Source organism: Aquarana catesbeiana, linkage group LG01 (assembly GCF_042186555.1).
Source record: "Aquarana catesbeiana isolate 2022-GZ linkage group LG01, ASM4218655v1, whole genome shotgun sequence".
NCBI lineage: Eukaryota > Metazoa > Chordata > Amphibia > Anura > Ranidae > Aquarana > Aquarana catesbeiana.
The window spans coordinates 548967642-548979807 of NC_133324.1; the positions used below are offsets into that span (position 1 = coordinate 548967642).

Here is a 12166-nt window from a genome sequence, read left to right on the forward strand (position 1 = left end):
ATTTGTTCCGCAGAGTATTCCTGCAATAGAGGAGCATCTGCGTGGTCTTTGTTCCACTTGGGTACAAGTCCAAGGAGGCTTTGCAACATGTTAATGATAGGTACAGACTCCATGCTGACCGCAGACGTCTGCCTGCGCCTTCCTACCAAGTTGGGGACAGGATCTGGCTGTCATCTTGCAACCTCCGACTTTGTGTTCCCTCTCTGAAGTTCACACCTTGGTTTCATTGGGCCTTTCCGTATTCTTTGCAGGGTTAACCCAGTGGCTTACGCATGAGACCTTCCTTCTAATATGCGTATTTCAAATGTATTTCATGTCTCCTTATTAAAACCTTTGGTCTGCAACCGCTTTACCACCTCTGTGCCTTGTCCTCACCCTGTACAGGTTGAGAACCATGAGTAGTATGAAGTACAGTCCATTGTTGACTCCTGTAGGTTCCGTGGGTGCATAGAGTACCTGGTGCATTGGAAAGGGTATGGTCCGGAGGAACGCTTTTGGGTCTCACCCTCGGACGTACATGCCCCTGTCCTCCTCTGTGATTTCCATAGACGATTTCCCCTCAAGCCTGGTGGTCCTCCGATGGGGGGAGTCATTGAGGAGATTTGTCCTCTGAACCAGCGGTGCTCCGTAATTGTACAAGGGGCAACGCAAGCAGTCAGGCAAAAAGATGCAATGTGGTGCTTGAGTTGGTCTGCTTAGGGGACAGGAGCCACACTGGGGCAGAAATTCTGCCAGCTCTGCAGGGGCAGGCTCAGTGGTGGTTGATGCCACGCGAGCTTCAGCCAGGAATGGTTGTATGCGACAATGGCACCAACCTTCTCTTCGCCCTCCGACAGGGACACTTAACCCATGTTCCATGTTTGGCACACGTCTTGAATTTGGTGGTGCAGCGGTTCTTGAGCAGGTACCCAGGCTTACAGGATTTCCTGAGGCAGGCCAAAAAAGTCTGTGGTTATTTCCGACGGTTATACAATGCCAGTGCTCGGCTGGCTGACATTTAAAGGGAATGCCACCTGCCCACCAACAGCCTCATTTGTGACATGCCCACCAGGTGGAACTCAACGTTGGCAATGCTGCAGTGGCTGCACATGCATCAGAGGGCCATCAATGAGTACCTCTGCAAGTATGGCACCAGAACAGGTTCTGGGGGAGCTTGGCTTCTTTTCACCATGTGAGTGGATATTGATATAGGATGCATGCACTGTCCTGTAACCATTTGAGAAGGCCACAAGGATGGTGAGCAGCGACAATGCATGCATCAGTGACACTGTCCCTCTAGTCTTCCTGTTAGAGCGCACGCTTCATAGAATAATGGACAAGGCACTTGAGGCAGAACAGTGGGAGGAAGAGGAGGACTTCCTTACCTTTCAAGGCCCCCTTTATTCAGATAGCATTCCTGCGGGCCCACCAAACACACAGGAAGAAGAGGAGGAGGAGGATTGTGTCAGCATGGACGTGGAGGATAACACTCAGCAGCAGTCTTCAAGGGATGGTTTTCAGTCCCCAGAAACCCAAGGAGTTGTACGTGGCTGGGAGGAGGTTCTTACAGATCATGTGATCCTTAGTGACCCAGGGGATTCTGAATCAAATGCCTCTGCAAACTAACGCTGCATGGCCTCCCTGATTCTGCAAAGCCTGCGAAAGGACCCTAGGATTCATGGTATCAAGGAGAGAGATCATCACTGGCTGGCAACCCTTTTTGATCCACGTTACAAGGGTAAGGTTGCAGAACTCATCCTGCCTTCGCAGAGGGAGCAGAGGATGAAACATCTTCAGGAGGCCTTGAAGAAAGGTCTGTGCAATGCATTTCTAGACCCTGGGAAGTTACAATTTCCTGGTGCTGCACAACGTGTTGCTGAGGCTTTGTTTAGTCAGAGGAAGAGCGGTGGAGAAGGTGGCCATCTGACCGATGCCTTTTAACTATTTTTCAGTCCTCAGTGCCAAGGTCTGATCAGTTCAAGAAACCATCACCAGCATCTGTGTTACATGGTGCAAGAATATCTAGGGGCAAGAGCAGACTTAGAGACCTTTCCAACAGAGCATCCACTGGGTTACTGGGTCTTGAGGATGGACCACTGTCCAGGACTTGCTCAATATGCAATTGAGCTGTTGGCCTGTCCTGCATGTTCTTTCTGAACGCACATTCAGTGCTGCTGGAGGGTTTGTAACAGATCATAAAGTGTGCCTGTCCACAGACTCCGTTGATAGGCTCACATTCATAAAATGAATCAGTCTTGGATGAGCAGCTATCAACCACCTAATGCTAATGTAATGGATTGAATTTACTATGGATGTGGGATCCCTTGAAGACTGCCTATGCTGACTATCCTATTCCTCCTCAATCTTGATGATGCTAGCTTCCAACAATATTTTTGGTTTAGGGCACCACCACCACCACCCAAGGCCCAATGTTTCTGCCCCTGTTTAACAGGGGCATGTTATTACAATTTTTGATCTAATATTTCACAGCAGAGGCCATTCCTGCACCCAACAAGAGCATCTGTGAGGGGTTACAGTGTTGTGGCACCACCACCACCACCCAAGGCCCAATTTTTCAGCCCCCCTGCCCCCCTTTAACAGGGGCATGTAATTCCAAATCTTGATACAATATTTCACAGCAGGGCCCATCTTTTAGAAATGTAATTTTGCTGTGGTATTGTTCTAAACACAGGAAAACTGTGCCACTTTACAGGCATACTATGGACACCCCCCCAGTCACTAGATTTAAAGGAATATTTCATTTTTATTGTTTCGCTTTAAGCATTATTAAAATCACTGCTCCCAAAAAAAGTCCGGTTTTAAAACTTTTTTTTGCATTGATACATGTCCCCTGGGGCAGGACCTGGATCTCCAAACAGTTTTTATGGCAATAACTTGCATATAAGACTTTAAAGTTAGCACTTTTGATTTTTCACATTCGTGTCCCATAGACTTTAATGGTGTTCGCGTGTTCGAACAAATTTTTTGCCTGTTCGCATGTTCTGCTGCGAACTGAACTGGGGGGTGTTCGGCTCATCCCTACTGAAGAAGAGTGGTGTTACCGAGAAGGAGATCTTGAGCGGCTTCTACAAGAATACCATATAGTACCAGAAGTACCATAATGAAGACCTGATATGACTCCTGGAGCATCTGTGGCGAGAAGAGGATCTGTGCTGATCTCTGTAATCTTTCCAATGGTGAGAATCCGATCTGCACTCAATTCTTGGAGGACTGTCAAAACAGGTAGAAGTGTGAAACTGTATGCTCACCAACACAGGATCATAGTCAGACAAAGAGTGGAGAGGCAGGGACGAGTTCACTATCCAGGCATATCTTTGGTGTCAGTCGCCACATAGTTCGTTTAAAATGAAATTTTGGCATCTCCGGCACTTGCTGATGACATCACTGCTGCAATGTGTTCATCCAGAAGGGTGCCATTTTAACTATGTGTGCCCAATGAGGAAGTAGCCCTGAGCCCTTTGATGATGTCAATGAAAAAGTTGAACACCACGCTCAGCTAATGTAAATTTCAAACATGAAAAACATCAGTGTGTGAATCAAAAATAATTCCAGATAGTTCACAATAGTTCAGTTAACAGTCTCACTTTGTTGTGAAATAAAGTGCTCGTGCATGGATCAAAATTATAGGTGCTCCAATATTCAGTGTGCAGACAGAGGTGCCCCACATGGATGTACACTTACCCTTATGAGTTGACCACCTATCACTAGAGGGTTCACTTGCGCTTTGTGGGGATAAATAACCCCTAGATGGTGTATTCCAAGTCAGCTGCATTTAGAATGGTCCTCCATGGATAGAGAGAAAGAATGACAGAGGGGGCTCTCATAGTGTAAAACCGTAATTTATTAAAAAAAGGATGTAGTATAAAAATGGGATACACTTACATTTTATGGTGCCTATACCTTGCACCCGGTGTGATCAGAATGTATATAGAAACAAGGGTGGCCAGTCTCTGTTAGGATGCCACTGTGTTGCGGTGAGGCTCGGTTCCCAGTGATCATTTTCCAGGCAGATGTGTGGTTGCGATGACATGATCACACCTCAACACGTTTCAGCCAATAGGAACGGCTGTCATCAGGAAGCTCTTAATCCGCCATCTTAAGTGTGAGCTTATATACCCATATGGGCAACAGCCTTCATTTTAATATGTTAATGATGCTAAATTTGTTTTCTTTGTTCTTTGATGATGTCACCTGTCTCCATCTTGGAAGAGAATGGTTCTACATAAAAGAGGGAACCTTTGCCAACAGAAGGGAACGATAGAGTACAGAAAGTAGGAAGTGGGAACATGGAGTACAGGATATTCTTTAACATATAAATCTGTGGGAAAATGCCACTAAATCCAAGAAGCTTCTTTTAAAAGCTTAAATAGAATAGCCCCGGTTCCCCAGATTGGGGCTCTCTTCATTTAGCTCATTTAGAGGTTTAACAAAGAGACTTTCACCCAGAAAAGGCTGAACCTGCCTCTGATATACAGCAACCGCTAGAAAACACAACGAAGACAAAAAAAGAATGGTGTGTGTGTGTGTGTGTGTGTGTGTGTGTGTGGAACTGCCTTAAAGTAGAACTATAGGCATTTTTTATTTTGGATAGAGTAATGGAGAGTTATAACCCCTGTCAGTTTTTTGGCATCTGTGTCTCCTTGGGGTAATTTACCTCCACTTCCTTTCCCATAGCCAAAACAGGAAGTGAGAGGAAATCCCTGCAAAGTAATAGAGGGAAACTTTTCCAATGGGGACACTAGTTCTGGTGACCCCAGGTCACCAACACAAGTGTCTCCAATGGAAGATTTCCTCTTTATTACATTTTTGGTGACAACCCACAATTATGGATTTTATAAACTTTCACTTACAATGATAATTGTAAAGAGGATAAATTGAGAGGAAGAATCTTCCTAATGGGGGCACAGACAATAATAAAAACTAGGGATGCACCGATACCGGTATCGGTGCCGATACTTAGCATTTTCGGGGGTATCGGTACTTGTGAAAATTTACCGATACCAGAAACCGATACCAGAAGTGACGTCAGCTTGGGCGGAGCTCGGGAACTGGATAAGGTTGCGGCCTCTCCACACGGTAGTGAGTGCTGTTTCCCTCATGACAGACATGTGTTTTGCTGCTGCTGCTGCGCCTGCTACATGGCTGCCCCACATGGCAAGCGTCCTCCTTACACCATGTCCCCTCATGGCGGCCGGTGAGTGCTCTTCTCTATTTCTAACTGTTGCTTGCTTTCTTCTTATGTGTCCCGCGGCCGGTGATTGCTGTACAGTACTACTAGCTTACATCATCATTTGCCTAACATTGCGGACGGCCTGTGTTATACTTAAGTTAGTTTTGTGTCCCACATTGTCTCTCTCTCTCTCACTTGCCTAACATGGCGGCCGGCCTGTGTTACACTTAAGTTAGTTTGTCCCACATTGTCTCTCTCTTGCCTAACATGGCGGCTGGCCTGTGTTACACTTAAGTTAGTTTGTCCCACATTGTCTCTCTCTCTCTCTTGCCTAACATGGCGGCCGGCCTGTGTTATACTTAAGTTAGTTTGGCCCACATTGTCTCTCTCTCTCTTGCCTAACATGGGGGCCGGCCTGTGTTATACTTAAGTTAGTTTGTCCCACATTGTCTCTCTCTCTCTTGCTTAACATGGCGGCCGGCCTGTGTTACACTTAGTTTGTCCCACATTGTCTCTCTCTCTCTTGCCTAACATGGCGGCCGGCCTGTGTTATACTTAAGTTAGTTTGTCCCACATTGTCTCTCTCTTGCCTAACATGGCGGCCGGCCTGTGTTACAGTTAGTTAGTCTCTCTCTCTCTTGCCTAACATAATGTCCACTGTCCAGCATGGCGGCCGGCCTGTGTTTGTGTGTTACATAACTTAGTGTCCCACATTGTCTCTGTTGCCTAACATGTCCATCATGGCGGTAAATGACTGCTGCTGTTACATAAATCATCATTGTCTCTTGCCTAACATTTTCCTGCATGTGCCTTTCTGAGATCATCCTCTGCTTTTTGTATTGTAGAGATACCGACCGTTGTACCCGACAGATGGATGTCATCATCCCCGCTGGTTTACTTGGCCATACCAAGATGCTGGATGCAGCAGGAACAAACAACATGCACCGGTGAGAGCAGATTCATTATTCTAAAAAATAGTAGGTGTCATCATGTGTGAAAAAAATCAGAAAACAAAACATTTGGGCTCAAAATTTTTTCCCCATTTTCCTCATTTTTTTCCCTCTTAAGGTGGAGAGACTTACTTTTTCTGGCTTTAGGTGCAATGCAAACGGATGCCACTGCCACCAGCAAAATGTCAGCTGTCTGGAAGTTTTTTAAAATTGATGAAACAAACGCATTGCAGACTGCAAACTCTGTTCTGCCAAAATATCCAGAGGCGGTTCAAAAGTTAGTTCTTATAATACCAGTGATCTCATAAAACACCTCAAAATGAAACACAAGACTGAGCATGGCGAATTTACAGCTGTCACTAGCTCTTGCACTCAGCAGCTGACACTGTAGCCAACACTTGCCAGACATGAAAAATTTTCCATAGATAACCCAAAGGCTAAAAAAATTTCTGAAGTAGTTACCCAATTCATCGTTCTTGATGATCAGCCACTATCAATAGTTGACAATGTGGGTTTTCGTTGACTTATGAATCTTTTGGAGCCAAAGTACGAAATTCCCAGCCGCCGTCATGTCACAGATGTCATGTTGCCACAATTACACAACACAGTAAAAAAAACACATTACCAACATGCTACAGGAGGACATAAAGGCTATCAGTGTCACCACAGACATTTGGAGCAGTAGTGTGAGTCCCGTGTCTGTAATTAGCTTAACTGCACAGTGGATTGATGCCAATTTCACTCTGCACCAAGTCATGCTGCACGCAAAGAAATGTCAAGGCTCTCACACAGGCCAAGCTATAAGAAGCATATTAGAAGAAATGCTTGACACTTGGGCGATTCCCAAAAGTTCTGTCCATGTGGTAGTCCGTGATAATGGCAGAAATATGATAAAAGGTGTACAAGATGCTGGTCTTCAGAGTCTTTCATGTGTGGCACATACACTGCAGCTGGCTGTCTCAGAGGGGCTTTTATCACAGCACAGCATTATGGAGGCTGTGGGAGTTGGGCGCAAAATAGTTGGGCACTTTAAACATTCAAACCTGGCATATTCTCGGCAGCAAGATATTCAGATCCAGCTTGGTCAACCCATTAAAAGACTTCAACAAGATGTTCAGAGTCGCTGGAACAGCACTTTTTACATGCTGCAGTCTCTGATAGAGCAAAAACAGGCCATTGGAGTATATGTGTCAGAACATGAGCTGCCTGCAAAGATCACTGCAACTCAGTGGAATCTCATGGAGAAGATGATCAACATCTTGGCTCCCTTTGAAGTTGACTCGGCATGTGAGTTGTTCAGATTCTTTTGCCTCGGATGTAATTCCTGCAGTGACTGTGCTACAGCGATGATTATCTAAAGAAGTGGATGAGGACCACGGTGTTAAAACGATGAAGAACACATTGCTTGGTGCTTTGCAGAAACGGTTCTCTGACATGGAGCAAAATCCACTTTACTGCATCGCTACCTTACTCGATCCAAGGTAATCAATTATTGCTGGCAGTGGCTGCTATTTTGCTTTGTTTTTATTTGAATATTGATGATATGATTTTGTTTTTTGGATGAAGGTGATATTTTACAATGTTATTATCACTTGCTTGTATTAAAAAATAATTTTGTAATGTAAGTGATAACACAGTGTAAATCTCACCTTCATAAAAAACACAAAACGAAATCGATTATGACAAACACACTTACCTGCTCTGACTAATGTAATGGTTTTGCACAGAGCAAGCCAGACAACTGTTTTTGCCATGTGCCCCGTCGTCACCTTTCCTTCTAGCAGTGGCCCCACAGCAAGCTTCCACAGTTGTTGCTTTGCTTGCATGACGTTGTCTAATGTCTTGTATTTTCTACTTCTAGGTATAAAGATCGGTTCTTCTCAAATGCAGATGCTGGCAGGCAGGCCAAAGAGATGTTTGTGTTGGAAATGCAACTAATATCTTCTGTACAGGTACTACAGGCACAGGCAGCTACACCTGAGGTGCTTGAGAAACCAGCTATCAAAAGGCCTCGCACTGAGCAACAGCCAGGTACCGGTGTGACTGTGGACAGTGTTTTTCAAGAAATTGCTTATTCATCTACATTTGAGAACAGTGCTCCCACAGCTGCTACCATACAACCAGAAGCAAATTTTGGAGAGGTCACTGTGCCTCATTCGGACAAACCTCTTGAGTATTGGGCAGTCAATAAACTACGATTTCCCACTCTAGCCCAAATGGCACAAAAATATCTTTCAGCTCCTTGCACTAGTGTGGAAAGTGAGAGATTATTCAGTGCAGCGTCACACATTCTGACTGACACCAGAAACCGACTTCTAACTGAACATGCAGAGATTCTTCTGTTTCTCAAAAAAAACTTGCCACTTGCATTTGAATCGGAAAAGTAATCTACCGCCTGTTACTGTCCAACTGTAAGGCATCATGCACAGTTGCACGCTGCAGCTCAGAGCAACTGCTCCTCCTGGCATTTGAGTGTGTTCTTTTTGCATTTCCTCTGCCTGTTAACTCCCCTCCACGTTGGCCTTTTAAAAAAAATAAAATATGCCTTTTTAACTCCATGCCACAACCTTTTTCCTTAAGTGAAAAAGTGAATCACCTATGGTGTGCACATTGCACACTATAGGTGATTCAACGTGCAATGCATGGGGGACACATAGCCTAATATGGAGCGGCATAGAGTTAACACTACAGGCAAACGAATGGCTCAAATGCCTGTAGGAGCAGCTACTTTGAGCTTTATTGTGCATGTGGCCTTACTGCTGCTAAGTCCTTGGCTCCTTGGCCTTGCCATCCTGGAATGACCCTAATTTTGCTCTGTGAAAAATGTTTTTTTCACGAGTTTCATAAGAGGTTGAACTGGAAGCTAGCACTTTTTTTATTATTTAAAAAATGTTTACAAAATAATGTTAGTTTTGAGGTACTGTTCAGTTGCTCCTTCTCAGGCCTAACATTATTTAACTGTATTGCACTTGGGTTGGTTGATGTGATGACGTGAACTTGTGATGTTTGTTTTATACGTGGAATCATCAACAATGATGATATTTCATGTTCTGTGTGACATTTGAGCTTTTCATTTTCAAGGCATAATACCTGTACAATGCAGCTAAAAGCATCTGCTCCTCAAGGGGTTTGAGCTTTTTTTCTGCCTGTTAACGCCCCCCCTCCATGTCAGCCCATTGCACACTAGTTTCAGGAGTTTAGTGGCAGGAAAGTTTACAGGCAGAAAAAAATCCTAAGATTCCCATTTCCAATTTCTTTGGATTTTTTTTTCTGCCTGCTGCCTGTAGGCTGCCCTGCCTCTAAACTTCTGAAACCGCATACTGTTCCTTGGCCAATGGCCATGAATGAACACATAGGCTAACATGGAGGGGAAGAGGTAACAGGTAGAGAAAAAAAAAGCTCAAAAGAGCTAAAACACCTGGAGAAGCAGCTGCTTTGAGCTGTGCATGAGGACTTACTGCAGCCTACTTGCCAACCTCACACACATCCTTGCCACCCTGGAATGTTCTGTCTGTGAAATGTGTTTCTCTTACACATGTGTAAGTTGAACTGGAAACAAACACATGTTGTGTTTTTTTTTTGGTTTTTGAAATTTTATAAATAATGTCTTGTGTTGTGAGTTGACTGAGGTACTGTACTGTTCTTGCTTCTCCTCATGCCTAAACATTGTGAACTTGCAATGTACATGTCATTGATGACATTGACATTAATTTTTATATAACATGTTCTGTGCAATTTGAGCTTTAACAGCTTTGTGACCAGCAAATAAACATGTTTTCTTTCATAATCTTTTGACTGCGTTTCAATTCCTCATATTATGGTGAAAATGTGTAATTTTTCATTATTTTCTTTTTAAAAATGGTCACATGACAAAAATCAGGTATCGGTAATTGGTATCGGCGAGTACATGATGTCAAGTATCGGTACTCATACTCTATGTCAAAAAAGTGATATCGGTGCATCCCTAATAAAAACCCAATCGGTGTTCTAATCCCTCTCCACTCATGGGGAATTAAGGTCTCCATCCGACCAAACTGTGTCCATACGTCTCATATCACAGCATTATATGGGATGTATGGACACGGTGGTTGACCTGGGGAGCATGACACTTTATTTGCTGTTTTCCACACAGCATCACTTTTTTTTTTGCACCTAAGGAATTGTCACTCATCATTAAGGATAAACACCTTTATTTTTGCTAATTGGATTTTTATTGGTGGACTTATTGTTTTTTGCATTTTTTGTCTGTTTGTTTATTTAACAATATACATGTTTGCACCCTAAAGGATTCTTTTGTTTTGCATTTTCACAATATTATTTCATTTTAGCACTACACTATATATTACACTTTTATTGGAGTTTTGCATCTAGACTCTCAATGTTGGCTGCTTATTTTTATTAACAATATTTTCTGAGCGCAGTGTTTCTTTATATACATATCTGTATATGTCAGTTGCCTAAACAAAAAAGTTTTTTATGCTATTGGAGCCCTTTCTCTCCTCTGATTTTAGAAAATCCCTGACCGTGGTGAGAGGAAGGAATGGTGTTACCTTGAATAATTAACCGCTTGGGGGAAAGTGCTGACAGACATACTCTAGCAGGCAGGGGCGGACTGACCATTGAGCGACTCGGGCACTGCCCGAGGGCCCTGGGCCACTAGGGGGCCCCATCAGGGTTGCCAGCCTCAGTAAAACCAGGGACAGTATGTATAAATCTGTGTTTTTTTTACATCTGTCTGTGTATACTGTGTGTACATGTATGTGTATACTGTGTGATTGTATACTGTGTGTGTGTATACTGTGTGGCCCCATAATCTCTGATTGCCTGGGGGCCCCATAATCTCCTATTGCCCGGGGGCCCCATGAGTTATCAGTCCGCCCCTTGTCTTGCATACACATGGTCACACAAATGTTGGCCAACAATTACGAACGTGGGAACATGGCGACGTACAAGACGTACGACGAGCCGAGAAAAAGGAAGTTCAATAGCCAGTGCGACTCCTTCTGCTTTATTCCGAGCATGCGTAAACTTTTGTGCGTTGGACTTTTGTACACACGATTGGAAATTCTGACAACAAAGGTTTGTTGGCGGAAAATTTGACAACCTGCTAGCCAACATTTGTTGGCAGAAAGTCCGACAACAAATGTTCAATGGAGCATACACACGGTCGGACTTTCAGCCAACAAGCTCACATCCAACATTTGTTGTTGGAAAATCTAATCATATGTACGGGGCATTACAGTTTAAGCTGATCAGAGTGCTGGTACAATTGTAGGCCCAGTGGTAAAACTCCTGGCCTTATGTAATTATCCAGATGTGTTCATGTATATTTATACAATCTGTCATCCATTATGGAGTGCACAGATCCTTATTGTTGATTACTTGTATTACCATCAGTTATACTTTAATATACAAGGTTTCATTTCTCTGCCTGTGGTGGTGTCTATTTCTGCTAGAATTGCAGGATTACTGGGTATTAAAGTGTTGTTGGTGACTCTCTTGAACTCAGCTAGGTGTGTCAGAGAGGCTGAGGGGTTCAATAAGGTTGAGGTCAGCATCACTCATATAAACCAGCACCTCTTTCAGGGGTAGCGTTACATAATTATTCAATATCAACTCAACATTTTGCTTTACCCTTACTAATTGCTTTTCTTACACAATCCAAGCTAACTACGGTAACTACTTATTCTATTTCTGGTAGATAAGATGTAGACTGACTATTTGTGAGTATAAGTAATCTTTTCCCATAATGTAAATGGTGATTTGAGTCAAAAAGTTAGAGTTCCCAAAAACTGTATAGATTACATTCAATTGCTATTTAACATTGTATAGATTCTTAAAAAAATTATAAACATATAGCTCATATTTTCTTTCAGATAAAATAGAATACAACAAAATCTAAACTAATATTATGTGTTACCAGATCTGCTTTTCATCCAGAATATTCATGTCATCAGAGAGCAATTGGCATGAGAAGCCAATGTTGATTGCAGTTTCTGATTAAAATAAAGTGACGACATAACATTAGAAACATTAGAAAAGTTTC

At 43.3% G+C, this 12166-nt stretch overlaps 1 protein-coding gene across 2 annotated transcripts in view; it reads right to left on the reverse strand.

The window, feature by feature from the left end:
• The window catches only part of LOC141105588 (phospholipid-transporting ATPase IK-like), a 381958-nt gene that overhangs the window by 115013 nt on the left and 254779 nt on the right, over positions 1–12166 (reverse strand). For both annotated transcript variants that reach the window (XM_073595530.1, XM_073595522.1), the window contains exon 20: positions 12041–12116. In XM_073595530.1, the coding sequence (XP_073451631.1) occupies positions 12041–12116 (76 nt within the window). The remainder of the gene's footprint in view (positions 1–12040; positions 12117–12166) is intronic.